General features: G+C 41.7%; 1 protein-coding gene across 18 annotated transcripts in view; it reads left to right on the top strand.

Annotated features, from left to right (window-relative positions):
* The window catches only part of RIN2 (Ras and Rab interactor 2), a 349998-nt gene that overhangs the window by 242795 nt on the left and 85736 nt on the right, over positions 1–21467 (top strand). The window contains exons 1-2 of one of the 18 annotated variants that reach the window (XM_083832257.1): positions 16826–16972; positions 20415–20514. The exons of 14 other annotated variants lie outside the window; for them this stretch is intronic. In XM_083832257.1, the coding sequence (XP_083688383.1) occupies positions 20452–20514 (63 nt within the window). In that variant the 5' untranslated portion in view covers positions 16826–16972; positions 20415–20451. 3 more of the 18 variants (XM_083832262.1, XM_083832259.1, XM_083832264.1) reach the window with 3 other exon arrangements.

The following is a 21467-nucleotide window of genomic DNA, read 5'->3' as shown; positions in this document are numbered from 1 at the left end:
GACTGGGACTCTAGGTGAACTGGCTGCTAACTGGCATCAAGCCAGGCAAAACTGGTCTGCTACAATTCCTTTTTAAGTTATTTGATGGAAGACTAATCTAATTTATGACTTAAGACTATTGCTACAATGCTTAAGAGGGTACATCGTACAGGGGCTGATTTTCAAGGAGAATTCTGGGATTTTTTGGTTGCTTTTTTTTTTCCCTTTTTCTTTTTTTTTTTGTTGTTGTTGCTTGTTTTGGTTGTGGTTTTTTATTGCCTGAGATCAACGTCCTCTCTTTCAGCTTCTCCTTCTGAGCTCTGGGTCTCCTGTAACAGTCCAAAAGTCACAGCGCAGTGTAATATGGGAATTTAATCCAAGGTACTCAGCATATGAGTGGACTTACTGTTTATTAAAAGAAGATTGTCAAGGCAACAGACAGACTCTTTACCATAAATAATGAATCCTGTACAGGTGTGATGAGGATTGTGAGGTAAATGTGGATTCAAAGGATAAACACTGCTACCATTTTACTATTAATGTTGGTGTTTTATTAATAGGGTGTTTATGGTATTTCCAAGCAATAGTTTGATTGCCAGCCCAGGAGGGCTACCAAGGAGGCATCCTGTTTTTTAGTGATCTACACCTGGACATGGAAGGTCAGAACTTTATTTGCTTCATCAGATTTCTTGTAGTTTAGGGGGGATTCTATAGTTTATGTCTTATTTGTTCTGAGAAGGACATAAGTATGTGTCAAAACTTTTCTAAATGAGTTACAGACACTGGTTTCTTTAAAAGGAAAGAGGCATATTTTGCACAGACATAGTTACTGAAGTCATAATTTGCCACTCTTTAAAGAATACACTGGACCTGGCCAGATATTTGTCTTTTTTTGTAAACAGTTGAACTTACCTGATAACAAATCGTGTGGATTCATCACATCTCCTTTGGGAGGGAGGAAGATGGAAAGAGAAATGGCACTTTTAAAATGTGGAATATCTCCAATGCAGACTCGCTCACAGATCTTAAGTTATTGTGGAAATTTAACTATTCATTGTTCCAGTATCCTTGCTAAATTTTGTATAATTCTGTATTAATACGCAGGCAGATTCCACCCCATCAGAAATGCTATCACAACTACATTTGTATGTATTGATACTGTGGATTCTTGCCAGTGCTGGCTGTTGTATTTACTTTAAGCACTGATCACTTCTGATTCATTTGGTATGTTTTTCTTCTTTCTTGTATACGTTCTACTATGAAGTGTGTTAAGATAGTACCAGCTAGGTGAATGTTTTCGTCTATGGTACAAACAGTGGCAAATATTGGTAGTGAAAGTACAGCAAACCCTAGGTCTCAGAAAAAAAAAAAAAGGGCAAAAAAAGCACCACTACCAACAACAAAAATGCCTAAACCATAGCAGGAAAGAACCCTCCAACTAAAAAAAAAAAATCCTATTTACAGACATCCAATTTTCAATCCATTTGCATTTTTGGACGTGTTTATTTTGGCATACTTTTCTTTGGACAAAATGATGTAAATCAAAATATTTACACCCTGTGGTTTCCATTCAGCTCTGCACCCTATTTTCTTTCTTTGTTACACTAAATGTGTGGAGGCTTTGGCAGCCGTTGCACTGTGCATGTTGGGGAAGTCCATCGGAAAAAGCCATGCCCTGCTGGCCTTGGTGAATAAAGCGTGCTTGTGGATCCCTGGCAAGAAGAAGGAAGGGCCGAGGGACAGAGAACAGAGAGTCAATGACGTCTGCATCGTCATTTTTCATTCCGGAAAGCAGTTGTCTTGCTACCTGTTGAGCTATGCAGCCTGTTGTTGAAGCAGCCTTCTCCTAACTGTGCCCACATTAGGAAGCCCATTGTACCTTCTTGTTGCTTTTTTTTGTTGTTGTTTCTTTCTTTCTTTGTTAATGAGATTAATAATAACCACTAAAATGCCTAAAATACTTCCTTAAATCAAGCAATGTTAGCAGCAATGTGGCACATTTCAATAAAATCCACCCCACAGACACACAGCTATACTCTCTGTAGCAAGATGTAGTCACTCCGAAGCAGTGTTTCCTTGCTGGCAGAAGGGACAGATTTGGGGAAGGAAAAAACAAAACAAAAAAACAAAGAACAAAGTCACACATCCAGGGCCTATTATTACTTCTATTTTGAATATTTATACTGCTGCTCCAATGGAGCCAGTTGGATCTATTTCTACGAAATAGCTGTTACCTATCCCATGGCACAAAAACTGCATGACTATTTTTTTAGGAACCTTTCTTATTGGTGTGCATTAAATACTGTAGTATATTGTAGCTTTGCATTGTATGTGAAACCTGAAATACCTTGTTCTGAAATGTGTGTGTTGTGCAAGAATATTCTGCAAGTTGTTTGTTCTAAGCAGAAGCAAAAGGTACGTTGAACTGCCATTATCTGTGCCATGTATGACTTGATAAGCGCTTCCTGTGTTGACAGTTTCAGTGAGTTGTGCTTGTGATTTGCAGCCAAATCAACCAGTGCAGACCTGGTCTGGAACAGAATAGACCAACTGAATGTTTTGTCTCCCAAAATGAGAGCCTGTCAAGTTTGTTAGCATAATCAAAGCTCATGGAAAAGTCCCCACAGCAAAAACCTAAGCAATTTTTAGCATCCTTCCTGTGTGACATCTCCAGAACTTGAACAGACAGGTATATGCAAGTATAGAACATGCTAACAGCTTTACCTTGCAGAGCTTAGGGGTTCTTTTCCTTCGGGCATTCAGTTCTGAGAGTTGCAGGCTGTGCGTGAGGGCGTCTGGGCCTTGTCTGCTGGTGTGAGGGCCACGGCGCCCAGCGCTGCCTGGGGCATGGTGCCCCACTGCTCACAGTGCCCCACTGCTCACAGTGCCCCACTGCTCACGGTGCCTCTGCTCCCACCTGCAGGAGGCCAGGGGGTCAGAGTTGGGCTGGGCTCAGGATGTGACTGTGACTCATTTGGGTTTTTGCTGTTCTGAAAGCAAGGGTCACCTTCACACTTGAGGCTGCTCTGGTCTTGGGACCAGTCGAGTGTTGTTGTTTCCATTCCTGGCAGTTTCAGACAATCCTTAATGAGCATTTCAAAGGGGGATGAAAGAGCTTTTTCCTCAGTGGAGAGCGCTTCACTGCAGCTCTTGCTCTGACCTGATTTTGTCTTGATTGGTGTTAAATATGTTGTCCCTGGCTACCAGCAGCTCTGCTTGGCGTGCAAGTAGCCCTCCTTCGACACCATTTCAAAGGTGGAGTGAAATGACATGAGAAGGTCTTAAGTCATGCTGCAAAAACTGCTTTTGTCCCTACCACAGCTGAATTTTGTTTTATTTTATTATTTTATTTTATTTTATTTTGTTTTTTATTTTTTTTTTGATGTACTGCACTTTTTTTGTAGATTGTTTCTGCTGTAGGAACACCAATCTGAAATGCGTGCACGAGAAGAGATTTTCACTCATGTAATTGTTGGGTTTTTTTCCTCTATGTTTACACTTCCTGCCTTGTTTTTAGCTTTTTGTCTTCAGCTGTGTCATTGAAATTAATTAGCATACTTTGGATTTGTGATGTCTGTGCCTGTGAAAACGAATGCTCATTCTGAACTTTCAGATGTATGACTGGCTTTTTTTTCCTTGACGAAACAGATCGGGAAGAACAGCAATCTAGTTTTAGAAACTCTACATTCAATGTAGGTGGAACAACCTGAGGGTAACATTTAATATCCTGCTGACAGAACAGTATTTTTATATGACTTTTCCAAATAACCACATTAATACTTGTAAAATAAAATGTAAACTTAATATTGTTGAATAACTTTTTAGAAAACCATAACTTTCTGCTGATTGACAAATGTTTCTTGTATCAGGATTTTTGAAAGCCCTAATCCTTTCAAAATAATCTCACAGAGATGCAATAGTGTCAGGTTTATCTATTTCAACATTTCAGCATTGGAAATTTTAAACTGCTTAAATATGTACTTTAAAAATCAATCTCGATGGACACTGCTTAGCTGGATTTAAATCCACCCTGTAATCATGAAGTTTCACTTGATTGGTAACCAACTTAAGTTACTCTATAACAGACTTAAACCCAGGTAAGACTGTCCATGTTAGGTTTTGTACAACTTTAACTGAATCAGTTCAAAGCCGTGTTTTTAAGGAGAGTGGCGGAAGTTTGAATATACACAAGACCTCAGTGACTTTGCTTCAAATTAGAACTACAGTTTGAATAAACTAAATGAGTGTACCAAATATCATGCAAGGCTTAAAGGAAGAGAGTTTTTAGTATTTATTAATTTGAGTGAAAATTGACCTCTCTCAAAATTAGCAGTAAAACTCCTTTGTTTTTTTGCAAGGTCAGTATATATACATCTTTGCAGCAGTGATTCCTGATAAGGACTGTTGTTCTGTATTTTTTTAAGGATGAGTTAACTCTTTATTTTCTTTTCAGAATAGATAAATGAATTCCTATTAATGTGACTAAGCACCTCTAAGGAGCTCTACATAAATATTCTGTTAGTAGTGAGCGCTTAGTGGCCTCAAACCTGAAGCATATTTCATAAATGCATCTACTTCCACATAACCTGCTCTGAGCTGTTGGTCTGAATCTCCAGAATCCATCTCAGCCGTGGACAAATCCATGCCTGGTGGAAAAGGTTTCTTTATTAGCAGGAAAGCAGTCAGGGAAGAAAATGGCAATTCCTTTCATTGCAAACCGGAAGATATAGCTTGGCTGTGAAATCTATCATTTGCTACCCTGAAATAGCTAAAGATTTAGGCCAAGTTATCCAGGCTGAATATTCCTGAATATGAAAGGACTAGAAAACAAGACATGTGAGGGTCTGAGGGAACTGGGGCTGTTCATTCTGGAGAAAAGAAGGCTGAGCAAACCTCATTGTTCTCCATAGCTACCTGAAAGGGGGTTATAGCAAGGTGGGTTTTGGTCTCATGTCTCAAGTGACAAGTGATAGGACAAGAGGAAACAGGTTCAAGTTGTGCTAGGAGAGGTTTAGGCTGGGGGTCAGGAAGAGTTCTTTTATGAAAAGAGTGGTCAGGCAATGGAACGGGCTGCTCAGGGAGATGGTGGAGTCACCATCCCAAGAGGTATTTAAGAGAGGTGTGGACATGGCACTTAGGAACATGGTTTAGCGGTGGACTTGCAGTGTTAGGTGATGGTTGGATTTGATGATCTTACAGGTCATTTCGAATCTAAATGATTCTATGATTCTGGGAAATTTGGGCAGAAACATCTAATTGCAGGAAAGCTTCTTTAAAAGCACAACTTGTGTAAAGCTTCAGATTTTGTAATGTATTTATATAGTTAAGATGACTATATCCTGGTATATTTTAGGTAGTTTTTTATTTCACTTTTTCTAATTGCCTTGCAGAACAATTTTTAAAATTTCCACACCAAAATAATCAGACAGAAATCCTGTCAACATAATATTCATTCACCAGGTAGAGTTTGAATGGTGCTAAAACTCAATGTAGTAACTTTAAAACAACAATTTCACATAACGCTTTTTATTGTCAGTTGAGGGAAATGACTGAACGTATGAGGACAGTTGTAGCTGATTACAGATTTACTCAGAGTATTTGCCTTGTAGGTTTCCCATGAGCACGTCTGGCAGACAAAGCAGACAGCTGGGATTCCCAGAGGAGTAATCCCTATTGCTGAATGTTTTTTGATCTCGTACTGTAATGGAAGAAGGGGCTGCTGGTACACAACACCTCTTTGTCACTGATATTTCCCTGCTAGCTTGGAATAACACTTACTCCTTTTTCATAGCAGAGACACAGATTTCCCATAGGTCCAAGTCCTAACCTTAATTCTGATAAGTGTTGTCTCCTAGCAGATAGACATTTGAGCAAAGGAAGAAACAAGCTCCGTTCACTTTGTGCATGTAGAGACAGAGATTTCATCATGGAAGGAGTTTACTGCAGAAATGTCTTGTGGAGAAGGACCTGTAATGTAAGCATTCTTTAGTAATCATAGGGATATTACCAGTAGGAAATTCTGCTCTTAGGACTGAAAAATAAAAACCTCTTCACTCATTCACTGATGTCTATATATAACAGATGAGGTCATTTGGGTAAATCAGTCCTTGAGGTAGGCAAACCACCAGAACTTTGAAGGAGACCTGTTATAATAGTTCCTGTGAAAAAGAGTTTTATCAGTGGAGTATCTCCTGTACAATCACTTTTAGTTAGTGTATGCTAGACTTAAAGTTTTCAAAGGTAAATAACCATGGGACAACAGGAGCACTGATTTGCTTTTGTCCTCTGGGATGTTTCTCATTCTGTGCAGCTACTGATTTCCATGACTGGGTTGGTCTGTGGGAAATCTTGAGCACCATGCAGCTCTTGTCCCAGACCATGTCTTCTCCATCTCCCTGTAATAACATCCACTGGCCAACAGTGGCACACGGGGCGAGGGTGTCGGGGTAGCCACAGACTGACTTGCTCTCAGCCAGGATGGGCACGGCCTGCAGTGCTCAGCTCGGGTTCATTTCTCACAGCCCTGCGCTCTCAGGGTCCAGGGGGTAACACAAAGTGCATATTCCTGCAGCATGGTGGTGGGAGTGCAGTGCCACTGTTCCTGGGGTCATACCCTGCCAGTGCAGGGGCACAGGGGTATTTACACCTCTTCCTTGGCCTGATTCTCGTCCCGGCATGCTTGGTTAGGCTGCGCATGGCTGGGCTCCTAAGCTCCAAGTCCACGAAGTACCAGAGCCCTTGCTTAACTTGGAGCTCATACCTTGTTGTGCACAAGTCAGTGCATTGAAAGTTAAGAACATGCTTAGGTGCTTTGCTGAAAAGCTCACTTTAGTGAATCCAGCTCTTTGGCATCACCAGGCTTTATTTAAGTGCTCAACAAAAGCAGCACTTGAAGTCAAAGAGTGTAGGCTCTTGTAGGGAACAGCTACAGCAAAGTGTTCCCACTGGAAGAGGCAGGGAGGAAATACTGTATGATTAATGAGCAAATAACTCCAATGAGGAGAGCCCATACCAAATGTGCCTTGGGTTTAAATAAGGAAAGTGACTTCTAAAAGTCTTTGTCAAAGTTTTATAAACTGTTCACCAGGAGTCAGCTACTGAGAAGGTTTTTACTACTGATGCAGTTTAGGAAAATAGATTTAGATTTACAGATCTCAGTTTGAGGTGGTACTTTCCTGTGTGGGTCTCTAAGGAGGCAGTAGCCCATGTTAGCAGCTCTCCTCTGCAAACAGGACCTGTTGCTGGGCTTACTGAAGTTAAAGCATAGTTTCTTCACCAAACTAGACGGGCTTTGGATCAAGCCTGGGGCAGCCTGCAGGTGAGGTGCAAGCAGCATACCTTCCGTGGCACCCTGTGGGTGTCTGATCAGCAGCTCCTGCTAGCACAGAAAGGAGAGCTGGGCAGTTCCTCTGCACGCCATATGCTAGTGAACTCAGCTGGTGTTCTTTGTTGCGCTTCTAAAGCATGCATGGGGCTTGAATTTTATTTTATTTATTTATTTATTTATTTATTTTTTTGAATTGGAGGGTCTGGTTTGCTTTTGGAAGAGATAGAAAAAGAACTTTGCATTCAACCTTTGGGCTAAAATACCACAGCAGTAGTTTTTTCTAGTGTTCCAGCTTCATGCAACCGCATCTGTAGGCACGAAGACTATGAAGTATGAAGGGTTGTCTCCAGGCCCCTCAGAAGTCAACAGAATTGTGCTATTTGACTGCTCTTGAGCCAACACTTTAAGTTGAAAGTCATGTTGCAAAAACATGATTTACATCCTGACTTTGAGTCCTGGTGCAATTTATGTGTAAATAGGGTTAGTTGCTCTTGGCAGGACTATGGTAGTGAAGATGCTTTACAGGACTAGATCCTGTATTAGCATCCATGTCACTTCTTGATTTCACTTTGTTGAGGACAGTCTTTGTTGAGAAGGGTGAATTTTCTGTAGGATGGCTAATTAGGATGCCACACTGCGGCTATAGAAACAAATCCACTCTTCAGCAGAAGGCAAACTTCCTGGCTGTTACAGACTTAGAATTATGTCTTGTAATTTTCTTAGCGACTGCTAAGATAATGACAGCTATGCTGTACAGCAAAGGGAGAAGGGAATGGGAAGCTGGGGGAAGGCGAGGGAGAAGATACACGCTGTAATACTGTCATTTGTGATCATTTGAATGATGAAGGCTTGACTTTGCCTCATGTTACGTACAAATACAGTGCACCCTCTCATGCTGCATCAGGGGCACCAGCCTGTGGACAGATGTGTTATGTCTGGAGCTGTGCCAGATGAAGAGGCAGTGACCCTTGTCCACCCTCTGCAACCAGCTCTCTTGTCCTGTTGCTGAAGACAACATGCTGTCTAGCAGAGGTGCTTGCACAATGGTACCCTGGTCAGAACAATGAGAGTTTGTTTAAGCAGTGCAGTGAACAGTTCTAGGAGCACAGTTGTTTCAGGAGGGCACATCTGTCTGGGATAAAGACACTGTATATAGGAGGACCTATGATAGAAATGAAATACACAGATACTGTAAAAGCGTTGGAAGGCATAATGAAATCTTTTTCAAAAGCAGACGCGCCTGTACACCCAACAGCCTGCTAGTTTGCTTAGGATTTTAATTTTCTCCTTCTGTTACAAAGATGCAAGGTTTTGCTTCCACTCTCTCACAACCTGAAACACTGGCTTTGAAGGCTGACCTAAACCTCCCTCCTTAACACAAGATCCATGCACTGGGCTAATAGAAATAGGATATAATTTTTAACCCATTAAATTGAGGGGATGAAGTGCAAGGATATCTTTGCTTGACACATTGATCTCAAACCACCAGACTCTAAGGCAGTGTATGCCTACCGTCTGCCTTTAAAATGCCCCAAACCACTGAAATAACCAGTAATTACACAGTACAGGGGAAGAGTTTTCATAGGAGGTCTTTTAAGACTCTTCAAAGGGAACTTTGTACATAACGATATTTTATATCTTCAGTGGCCTTGTTCCTGACTCATTTACAAATACACTGTATATTTATTCTGTCTACTGCAAAATGAACAATATGGATACAACCCTGTTTGCAGTTTTGGTTATGCAAAGGCACTCATTATGCAATAAACATAATTGATCTAATTAGGTGATTCTATATCTGACCTGGGCGCTTTAAGCTTTATGGAGCCAAACTCTGCTGTACTGTTTTTACTAAGAGAATCAGTCATAAGTTCATATAATTTTGTTGGCAGGTTTTTGGCCTTATTTTTCTTTTAATGTATAAACATGGATTTGTATTCAAGTAACATACATATATATATACACACAAGCTTTATCTAGTATGTCTACTGTTGTTAAAATAAAGCCTTGTAGTAACTGGCTGCCATTTGCTTAGGAATGAAGCCCTCTCATGGCAATTACTAAGATGCTAAATTATATCAGTATTTAAAGTAGTTTCACATGTATCTATTTATAAATACAAAAGATGGTTATGAGTTTTTATTTGTTTCTGCATTGTATTAGCAAGGTGTTTTTAATGGTGCATGGCAGCTATATATCTACAATACAGCAGGTCAAAAGCTTAAACTGCTTATCTTTGTACATCCAGTAATATAATAATAAAAATGTACATTCAATAATATAATAATATTATTACTCATTCAAAATTCGAGTTGCATATTCTGAATGTAAATACAGGTTTAAAAAACAAAAGGAAAAAACAGTATGCATGAGACATTGAGAAGGCTAGGAAATTCTGCACTGAAGTATTTATATGATTTATTTATTTATTTATCTTTCACTGAGTGTTGAGCCTCCAGATCAAGATGCTGGCAGGAGTATTAGGAACTTAATTTCAGTTCCCACGTAAAGCTAAAGCAGGTTTTCCTGAACAAGGCAGATTAAACCATTGAAAGCATTGTAACATTTTTCTGAGTGGCCACAAAAAATGTCAAGACCTTCTCAGCTGCTTCACGTAACTTAGTTTACTAGAGAAGCTGGGGGACACTGAGAGACCCAAAGGTGCTTCTGCAATGCTCACGGCTTGAACACAAGAGTAGAAATATATAAATAGCAAATACTTATTTCGCTCTGTCATGTTTGTAATACCACTGTCACGAGGTACCATTTTCAGCAATTAAAATTCACATTTCTTAAGATACCAACAAGTAGGGTGGATCTTTTTGTTTAGTTGTTTTTTTGTTGTTGTTTCTTGTTTTTGTTGGTTTTGTTGTTGTTGTTGTTGTTGTTGTTTTTAAATAATCCTCCCTTGCCCAGGTTTCACAGGTCATTTTAACAATTAATATTAATTCAGCTCTGGTTAAATGTAATGATTTCTCATTAAAACAGTTTTCATGTACCAGCAAGTGCTTGGGTGAAGCTGACGTATATTGTCCCAGCTTCATAATAGTGATTACCGTTTACAGCAGGCAAGGATCTCCCCCTTGAAATCCTGCAGTAATATGAGCCCACCACTCACAGATGTGGTACTTCCCTGTTTCTGCTGTGTTGCTTTGGTTTCAGGTAGGTCAGTAGATCTCCGTTGTAGAAAAATATATCACGTGTCATTGCTGTCAATATGAATTACAGTAGGGCTCAGTGCTGAGAAATAAAAGAACAATGGTGGAGTCATTTTACAGACAAAAATTTACTTGGGGGGGGGGGAAGCTGGAAGCCTGTACTTCAGCACCTCTTAAAGACTTGGGGATTTCTCAGATTAGGAAAAAAAAAAAAAAAACAAATAAACAAACAAACAAACAAAACAAGATAAAGGCTGATTGCATAAAGTATTGCATAAATCTTTCATAATTATTCATATATTTGTCAAGATTTGCATAAAGTGAACTTCCACATACTGTCAAGGACAGACTTCAGATGAGTTGTCCTCCTGGATTTTCAGAAAACAATCCTTTTCTTTCAGTAATCTCACTGGTGAATCAAAATGTCTGATTGTAACATACATTTCTTTATCTCAAAATTGTGTTACGAAATTATACAATGCTTGAGCAAGCACAGAACTCAAACTATGATATGATGAGTTCATGAAAGAAGCCAAAGCAGGAAGTTTGTGGAATAACTTGGTTCTTAGGACTTTTTTACACATGTGACAAGCACAAGACACAAGTGTGAATCCATATTTATACTGCACACAGGGAGAGCAAGTGCAAATGACAGTACTATGGCATCACAAACAGCTGGTTGCTGTTTAGCTGGGATGCTGGCAAGCCTTGCAGGGATTGCTTTTATGCAGTGCTTTACGCGAATACTATTTGATCTTTACAATTCGTCCTCCTGATGAAAGGGGTTTCTTCCCAGGGAGAAACATGGTATCCCTTTATCAGGGAGAGGGGGAGAGATATGCCAGGAATAATGTCTCTCACTCAGTTCTTATCCTAGCTTCACAAGCGTGCATTTTATCTTTTACATAAACGCTTGAGCAAACACGCCTGTAGCAGTCTACATGCCTGAGAGAGGGACTGGGTCTTTGCCATGCAATGAAGATTTAGGAATGGATTTTGCTTAATGTTCCCTTGAGGAGCAGTTCTATTGTCTTTGTTGCCTGTCCTTTTAAAGCTGGGAGTCATTACTAGGCCCTTAATGCAGGCAGTATTTGCAAAAGATGATTAGCAGAATGATAAATTATGTTCATCCTCACATTAAATGTTTGGTTTCAAGACTGAAATCAAAGTGAGATGTTTCTGGTTTTTCATTTGGTTGTTTTGTGGTTTTTGCTTGTTTGTTTTTGTTTGCTGTCTGCCAAAGTAGCGTGTGCCTGGAATCCCTTGGTAAGATTCGGCTGTGGTCCAGTGTTGCTGTGGCCAGTACAGCAGGCGGACAGGCCTGGTGCTTCTTGGCCCTCTGTGGGCACAGTGGGGCTCAGGCATCTGCTGGCCCAGCAGCTAGCCACTTGGGATCTGGTAACTGCTTGGGGCTCTTGTGGAAAACTTGTTTTGGTAACATTACTGGAGTCTTAAACCGTTGAATGCAATCCCTACTGTGGCTTGTTCTAACTGTGATGAAACCATACAGATTTTGTTGAATTGCATGCATGATAAGTTTTCTACTTGATGGTGCAGTGAAGCTGCAGGAAGCACAGCAAAAAAAATGCAACTGATACAAGCACCTTTTGTTCAATTCAGGATCAAACAATGTTATCTGAATGCAAAGATTGTGTGATACTTCTAACCATAAGGAAGAAAATGTAGGTGGAACTGAGTGTGAATGCACATAATGCATATGTTTATTTGCAGTCAGCCAGAAAAAAAAAATAAAATCAGTGGTTTATAGTAATACAGTTCTATTCAAAATAGCTTTTTGTTAAGTCAGCTTAGAAATGTTAACATGGTGGAGCCACAGACAAAATATTTGTTACCTTTTGAAATGAGTTACAATGGTTTTGTCATACTTGTACGAGTATTATAAGGTCAGTCTTTCTGTATGTTTGTTTTACAGCTTGTTGTAGAATAGTCTTTTATGCATAGTTGTTCCACTTGCCTGTGTAAATTACAAATTTAACAGAAAAGAAAGCATGCATTTTTCTCTGTTTGCTGGTAACCTATGAAATTAGAAACTTGTATTTCTGTGTTTTTAATGTGTTATACTATAAACAAAATTCACAGCACTATTGTCTATGGAATATCAAAAAGTTTTATTAGAATGAATTACTTTAAATGTTTTGTCATTTGATTTAATAATGTGTCAGACATCTACACTAAGACAATATAATGTTTATCAATAAAAATATCCTCTCTTTGTACTAACTTAACACTTCAGGGCATGCTTGGACATAGGCATTGAACACCCCTGTAGGTCACAATACCAGCGATTTATTCATTTTTTGGCATAATTGTGAGAATATTTGGTACCACTCTTTTGACCTGAGCATTGAGCTGGAGAGGAAGCAAAGAAAGAACAAAAGAGGGTTTTTATACCTCATATTTCCTTCACCACTTAACATACATTTGCTGTAAAGCTGTGTGCACCACAGTAGTTCATGCAGAAGCTAGCTGGCTCATGTGAACTGTACATGTCAGACTCCTCTATAGAAACAAACACTGAGGGAATTGTATTTGCTATTAGCTAATGAGCTAATTTCTGTTAGGTTACAACAGTATAGGTCTGAAATTACTGCACTGAAGTAAATTAATTTTTGAAGCCATAGGATAGTATGAGTTAATTGTCACTCTCCCAGCTGGCAGGATTCTGTACCTGTGACCATTAAGCCCAGGCCAGCTGTGGTTACAAGGTCCAGTCCTCTGAAGTCATTCCTGAAGTGATACTTTCAGTAATGCTCAGAATAGTAATGAGGACTAAGTGTTTTATAAGAGGTTCTGTTGCATCCAGTTTCCACTACAGAAAGTTGCAGGAAACCTGTGGAGAGGGCTTGTTAGAAGGCATAGCTCTCAAGTAGCAAAATACTTGGGCCATTTTTATACTCTGTGCCAGCAGAAAAGAGACTGCTAAGCTTCCCTGCTCAATCTGAGCCTGACCTGGTGGCAGGATTCTCATTGCTTCTACCTAACCTGATAAGAAGGTTGGGACCCTTCATCTGACAACTCCTCCCCGCCCCCTCCATCTTTTCTCTGAGAGCAGTGTTGAGATCTATGAATGAAAAGGCAAGTAACTGGGACCAGCTACCTCAGCTGAAGTGCCTTTGCTCAGGTCTTTGTAACAGCCACTGCCAAAATGACATCTTTCTTCTGTACCTGCCACATCCACAAAAATAGTGGTATGTCCTAGGCAGAAGGGATTGATTATTTATTACCCATATGCAGCTATTTCCGCGTGCAGAAAAGATATGCATACTGATCCCTTATCTCTGTCCATGAGTGAAGGGATGAGGTACAGCCTTTGATGTTAGCGCAGAAAATGTCTTTCATTGCTGCAAGCCCAACAGTTGTCATGAAAATATTTTCCATTGGTTCGATTGTTTGCATTCTGACTCTGTGTGCTGGCAACCTAAAAGGTATGTTGGAATCCGTAAGGATGCTGTATCACTGTAGAGACTTCCCCATGACAAGTTTACTGGTTCAAAGATAATCTTGCTTTTCGTCACAATTTGAAGCTGTTCCAGCTGTCTGTTGCACTCTGAAGATATTCCCACTCCCTACTCCCTGACAGAGTGATATGCCAAATATGCATCTTTTTTGATTCAGCCTTATGATTACTTTACTTTAGAAAAATTCCATGTAATTTACAGCTTGGAAAACTAGAATGTGGTTGTGGGACAGACCATGGTATCAGGAATTTTACCTCATACTGGCAGAATTGAAGCATTTTCCTTTCTTTCTGTTCATCTTTTGAACAAAGGAGAGCTTCGAGACAACCCTCACCCAAAGTGTTTTATAGCTTTCCGGGACACAGGAAATAAAAAGAGCATGTGCTTGCAGAGTAGGAGATACCACCGCCTCTGCTTGGCATCCAAAAAGAAGTGCAGTCAGCACCCATTCAGTTGGAACAGGCCCTGGACAGACCCACCTCTTGAGAGAAGCGATGGGGTTATGCATCCCAGAAGGGCTGAGGCATTTCCCTGCAGCTCTCAGTCACAGACCTCAGTGGATGGCTGCAGCATCTGCCAGCTCAGTGGGCTGGCCAGTCAGACATCCCAGCTGGGGCTTCTCCCTGTCCTTGCATGGGGTGCCTAGACATGTCAACTGCACCCTAGAGAGAAGGTGCTTAATGGTTAGGGGTTTCAGTGCCAAAACCCATTATTAGTCAGCATTTCCTCATCCCTGGTGCTGGGAAGTGCACACAGGAACTCCCAACCCATTGTGCTTTCTGAAAAGCTCCTAAAGCAAAGAGGAGACATGGCTATGCTTCTGAAAGGGAAATATGCAGGCACAGGACTCAGGACAAACTGCAGGTATGTTGATTTTTTGTGTTTGTTTTTCCTCCCTGCGGTGATGGTAATCAGACCTCTTAGCACAGCTGAGCAGCTGCCTACTTCCCCTCCAGCTGCTGTAAGTGGGCTGCAGCTAGTAGTGAGGGAGAAGGAGTCTTGTCTTCAGCCTCCAACTGTTGGGAACAAACAGCGCTCTGTAATTGGTATAACCTCCTTCATGGTGCCAAGCAAATCGCTAGAGAAGAGTAGGATGGAATAAACAAAAACAATTAAATACTACAGCCTGGAGAGAGCAGGTGCAATGAAACCACTTCAAACCAGAGCAGTTGCTTACTATAACTGTTCACACAAGAAGATTTTACAAGTGAGCCTTTAAAGAATGAATAAAAAATGTAGTATAATTAATATATCAGCTGCAGTGGAAAAGTCTCAAATAACATTTGAAAAGGAGCTCTGCTATTGTTTTTGTGTGTGCGAACTTAAATCAACACTTTTCTGCCTAAAATTTGTGTTGACTGCAGTGAAAGCATGGATTCTAGAGTTGCATTTTCTAACGCTGCAGAGCAATGCCATCTAGGGCACATAGACTTACAAACACCATCAGGAGTGGTATTCTTTAGTGACAGAGCTTGGTGGATTGAGTATTAATAACTGTTTCATCACATATGCATTAGGACTGCCAGGATTTGCTCATTTTCAATATCTGCTTCCAATTTTCCAGAGTATACTCTCTGTCATATACTAAGGGATATTTTTGTCTCAGTAGGAAAATAATGAGTTTCTATATACCTTATTTCCTCTGTAAGTCCACCTGATACCTTTCATCTGTGTGGCACAGCTGGGGTTATCAATTGTCTCTCTAATCTTCAGCTACTGCATGTGACTGTGATTAGAGCAGTGATACACTTAGCAGATTAAAATATTAAATCTAGTAGGCCAGATCTCAGTATCCTTAATCACAGAACTACTTACTCTTGTTATTCTGATCTTTATGTTCAGATCTGGCTGCCAGTAGACTATGGATCTGATTTAATGGAAAATCAAGAACATGGGCCAGTTGCAGCTCTGTCCTCACTCCTGGCTATCGCAGCTCTCTCTAGCCTGAAGAGTGCACACCCCATACAAGTAGGTAGCAATCTGCTGAACTTGATGGAGGTCTTTGGCTATAACTGGTTATGAACTTGATCTCACATGTATTGCATCTTAGGCATGATCTAGTCCTCTTACCTCCTACTATTTGGCTTCATTGTGCTTGGCCTTTCTGAGGAATAGTAACAATATTTAGTTACACATAAGTCAACTTTGTTCATCTCTGTAGTAGTTTTCCTTATTCCACACAGCTGAATTTGCTCGGCACTAGAGGAAAGCAAGGGCTTTAACTCAAATTAGTCTGAGGAAATCTCTCAAACTGCAGGACTGCATACTAGCTTCTGGAACAGGCAGCTTTTACAAACAACTGCAAACCACTGGCAAAATATTTAACTACAGTTTGAAAGCATGTTGATAAACATTAATACTTCTACTAATAAAGGCAAGAGCTTTTAACATAGCTACAGGCATTTTTTTTTCCCTCCTTGAATAGTGGCACTCTTGGTGGTACCAAAGCAAAGGGCCTGATTTTTTTCTAGACTTGTTCTGGTCTGGTCTGTCTGATAAAAGCAAATGCCTGCTGCCACCTTAGAATGCCACTGACTACAGGCACAAAAAAGCGCATGCACATAGGCATGCTGCAGCAGTGGAAGTCTTGGGAAGCAATAGGCAGAAGTTGACGGTACTAATTAAGAAGCTGAAATTGTATTAATACGTTTTTGTTGGGCTTAGCTCAACAGTGCACTGGTATAATAACATCCTGCAGAAGTGACAGAAAATTAGTTGTTAACAGTGCTCTCCCGTGATCTGTTTTCTCTTAGATTGGTATTATATACCAGTTCTCATTGTAACTGGAGATTTGAAGCACAGTTGACTTTATTTAGCAAACAATTTTATGGCCTGACTACAAACACTATCATTTTTTCCCCTTTTTTTCTTCTCCAGTAGTGTTGGAAAGATGAAAGGATGACTCTCAATCGTTACCTTCCTGCAAGATAAGACAGTCTTAGAAGAAGGACTGGAAATGCCAGCATCTATTTTTGGACAACAATGAGAGTGTGTTCCCCTTTGCCAGTACCTCCACTACCATAATGAAGGTAGAGACTAGTTTCCTCTGTAGCTGGTAGTTCTGAGCACTTTAAAACTGATGTCCAAGCTGGAGTCAGCTCATGTTGCTGTGCTTCTGCAGTGTGTCTGCAACAACATCAGCAATTCCAAATTGAGGTGAAGCAAGGAGACAGTTACCCAAACACAGATCTTACTACCTCTTCCCCACATGCTGCCACAAAGAAAAGAGAAGTGTTCAGTAGTGTGATTAGAATATGGCTCTGACTCTTCCCAAATTCATTGGGATTAATCACAGCTAGTGTCTGGCAGTCGTCTCTCTGGGCAGAGATTTCATCCTTACTCTCACATCACTTTGGCTCGGACTGTAGAGCGAGGAATAGTTTTTGGCATGTACGCAGCTGGAATGAGCCTTCGTTGGCAGCCAGAGGCTCATTACTGCTCCTTCCTGCCTTGATCCCTAATCCAGCAAGGCTGCTGCAAGAGCAGGTGTGGGGGCTGTGGCACCTGATCCTTCCTTACACAGGATCAGAGAGGGTTGCCTGCATGAGTCCTCTGAGAGGGCAGAATGTGCGTAGTGCCCTGGGTTGTTCTTGGCATGCACTCTGTGGGGGCTTTCTGAGAACGTTAGGGTTCTGGTCCATACCTTCTTAAAGAGCTGGTGTGTCAAAGTGCTCCCGAGTCCCTGCACAGGTATACATTTTATCTGAATACTGTTTTCAACCCAGTGTTTCCACTTGAAGAGCGGGAAGGCAAAACGTGCTACTGAGCTGGAAATGCAGTTATGCAGCATTTGCACTTACTTGTTTTCTTCAGTGGAGTGTGAAGATGAACTGGTTGTTGGATCTCTCATCAGAATTCCATGATGAAAATTTGCTTTGATGTAGGGGAGTGTTGAAAAGCTGTTGGCCAGATCTCCCTTAATGGGACAATGCTGAGAGAGATGAACTTGAGAGCACAGTGCCATAAAATAATAAAAGAGTAATCTCCTCCCATGGATGTAGAGAGTAGCAATCATAAACAATTTGATTCCAGTCCTTTGCTATCAGTCTTACAGAAGAGAAACAGGACTGAGGAATTGTAAAGAGTGTGTCTGCCATTTGTACAGAAAATGGAAGACGGACAGTTTTCTTTTTCCATATTGAAAAGGCCCTATGAAGAAGCAGAAACAACCCTTTTTTTCCCATATTTGTCTAGCCTCATTTTTGTCCTACTCGTGTAGCCTTTAGTTCAGTAAGTACAAGAGCACTGTAATCTTTAATATATGTGTGCTCGTGCCCTGCAGTTAATGGTGTGACCAGCAGAAAGAGTTAGTTGTTCAGAATTGTGCAGGCAGAGCTGGGAAGGGAACCAAAATATCTTGAAAACCAGGTTAATCCACAAGATACCATTTCTTTCAGGAAACATTCTCTAATATCATTAACAAGCTTTTAGCAGACAGCAAGCAGATAGCAGTCAAGTATGACATGGGTGACTATGTTAGGCTCACCTGTGTGTAAGTATCCATGTTCTCTCTGCTCACTGTATGAAAAAGTCATTGGGAAAACTGAGCAGAACAGCTAGTTTTGCTTTTAAGCAGTTTTTGTTGTGCCTTCTTCATGCAGTTTGATTCTCACATCCCTCCTCCCTTTGTTGTAACAAATAGCTGAGCGTTAGCATTGTTTTACAAATCAGAGCAAGAAATCTGACTTACAGCCTGAAGTGTAATACACAAAATACTGCTAAGAGATAAGATTTTGAATGTACTGAAGTGTTGTGGTTTAACCCGGCCGGCCGGCAGATAAGCACCACACAGCTGTTCGCTCACTCTCCCCCCTCCCTCTCTAGGATAGGGGAGAGAAACGGGAAAGTGAAGCCTGTGGGTTGAGATGAAGACAGTTTATTAAGACAGGAAAATAATAATAATGGTAATAGTACTACTAATAATAATGTGTACGAAACAAGTGATGCACAATGCAATTGCTCACCACCCGCTGACCGATGCCCAGCCTATCCCCAAGCAGCCAGCCCCCCACCCCGGCTAGCCACCCCTATATATTGTTTAGCATGACGTCAGATGGTATGGAATACCCCTTTGGCCAGTTTGGGTCAGCTGTCCTGGGTCTGTCCCCTCCCAGCTCCTGCTGCGCCCCCAGCCTGCCCGCTGGCAGGACAGAGTGAGAAGCTGAAAAGTCCTTGGCTTAGTGTAAGCACTGCTCTGCAACAATTAAAACATCAGCATATTATCAACACTCTTCTCATCCTAATCCAAAACATAGCACCCTACCAGCTACTAGGAGGAAAATTAACTCTGTCCTGACTGAAACCAGGACATCACTGTCACATACAACTGAAACACAAATCATGTTCTAAGGTGAAAAAAGATTATTCTGAAGCTGTCAGTGGACGTGACCAGAGGTTGGGGGGATGCAAACCCATGGCTGGGAGACCGCACAGGCCTTCCCGTGGGGCAGCAGCAATGTGCTGAGTGCGCAGGAGGTAGGTCCCAGTGACTCATCTGCCTTTTCTGCAAAGTGCTTGTTTCTCTCCTTCCTCCTGCAAAGCTCACGGTGATATGTCAGGCTTCTAGGACAGGAGCCAGTGGAAGCATGCAGTCTCTTGACACACAAATTCTGGCCACCATGAGAGAAGCTAGCTGAAGGATATAATTGCTGCTCCTTTCTGCAATTGCCAGGGTGTGACAGCAGATAAGCAAGTGCATTTCCCATCTCCTCAGTATGCACTCAAAACACCAGTAACACTGTTTTGCTCTGTAATTGTGATGGAAATAGGAAACAGGCATTTTTATTTTTACAGAGCTAAAGTACATGCTGCCCAGGCTCTGTCAAAACCAAGCTACATGGGAAATCTTACCTTACCTCACGTCGCAGGGGTGTCTGCAGCAGTGCAGCAACACTGGCAAGGCACAGTGCCATTTCTTGTCCAGACTAGTCAAGCCCTGTGGGGCATCCCAACAATGCTTAGAGCCTTTGGCCTACATGTTGGTCTCTGCCCCATGCCCACATGATGACAAATACAGCCCAGTAGCTCAGGACTCAGGAAAAAATCAACCTTTCTGCAGGCTTACTGTATTTGTTAGAAGACTGTGCCAAACTCATGACTGCAGTTGGATTTAGAGTGTCTCAATTAGGGATAAATAAGAAACACAAGCCATGAAACTTCACCTGGTATCTTCTCAGGTACTTGGAAGACTGTGTGTGGCAAAGTTTTTGCCAGTAAATTGCCTCCAGTCTTTGGAGCTCAGCACTGCTCCAGTTTGGCAGGGCCATGTATGTCAATACCTGCCTTTCATTTACTGCCTCTTGCTTGCTGTGTGCAAGGTAAGCAACTTTGTTGTCCCCACTCCAGTGAGTAGGGGTGACATGGGACCTGATCTGATAGGTGAATTCAGCAGGTGGCTGTCCCATGGTAGCAGACGTGAGAGATCTATGAGAAGAGCATGTTTATTATGGTGACCCTGTTCTCTTTTGCCAGGGGGCCGGTGGGCTTTGTGAATCCCAAGGGAAGAGGCATGCCTGTGTGCATCCCTGGGCTGGATCTCTCCCATACCTGCTCCTCTGCCACTCTTACTGAGGTGGGTCAATTTTTCTTGTTGGCTGGCAGGTGCCTCATTGCACTGCTCTCAATTGCTTTTTAGGGGCAGTGGTGTCTCGCCACACTTTGTGAGGAAAGCTGGGGCTCCAATGAGTTATGCGAAGCCAGGCACTGCAAAACTGCATGTTAGTACCATTTGCAAGGCTGCCTGAAAAGTTTTTTAATGTTGAAGTTCAGAGTGGTATGCATGGCATCTGGAGCAGAAAGGTTTCAGTAGCGCTCAAGATGGATTGTAGAACATGCAGCAGCTTTTACAACCTGCAAGCAGGATTACTTCAGCTGTCTCCAGCTTGCACCAGAAGTTTCACACCACTCTGTCAAAGGACAGATATAGATTACATCAAAGCTGCAGCAAGAGAAACCGCTCGTGGTTGCATCAATATGAGCCAGGCACGTCTCTTCCAATGCCTGAGGATTAATGGCCATTTTTATGGAAGCCTTGGATTAATGCAAATGTCATCACCTTGTAACTAAGACAGTATTGCTTTGTGGTATTTCCCCAAAGCTACCTTTTGCTTTAATAATCTGGATTTTGGAATTGCAGTACCTCCTTTAAATGTGATTTTCCACCCGTGTGGGTCCTCGAGTATGTTCCTAATCACGTTCGACCTATCAGCTGCTATCTTCAGTGCGGTTGCTGGCATTTAACCGGTATTCTATTTATGGAGAAAGCAGCTGCCAAACGGGAAGGAAAATCTCGCGCTCGTTGTTTTGTTACTGAAGTAACTCGCCCTGCAGTAAGCATGATAACCTTGTGAAAGACTGGGTGTTAGGACCCTGGAACGACCTGGGGAATGCGCACATCCAAACCGCTCGGACGCTGTTTTCCCAGCGCGCCTGTTGAAGCCCGCGAGGAGGAGCCCGCACACAGGTACGGCAGCGCGGCAGGGCCCACCGCGGGGCCGGGCGAACCCTCGGCCGGCCGGAGGCGGG

This window comes from Anser anser (genome assembly GCF_964211835.1).
Source record: "Anser anser genome assembly, chromosome: 3".
Classification (NCBI taxonomy): Eukaryota; Metazoa; Chordata; class Aves; order Anseriformes; family Anatidae; genus Anser; species Anser anser.
Note: the sequence above shows the minus strand (reverse complement) of the source record. Positions and strands in the feature narration are given on the sequence as shown.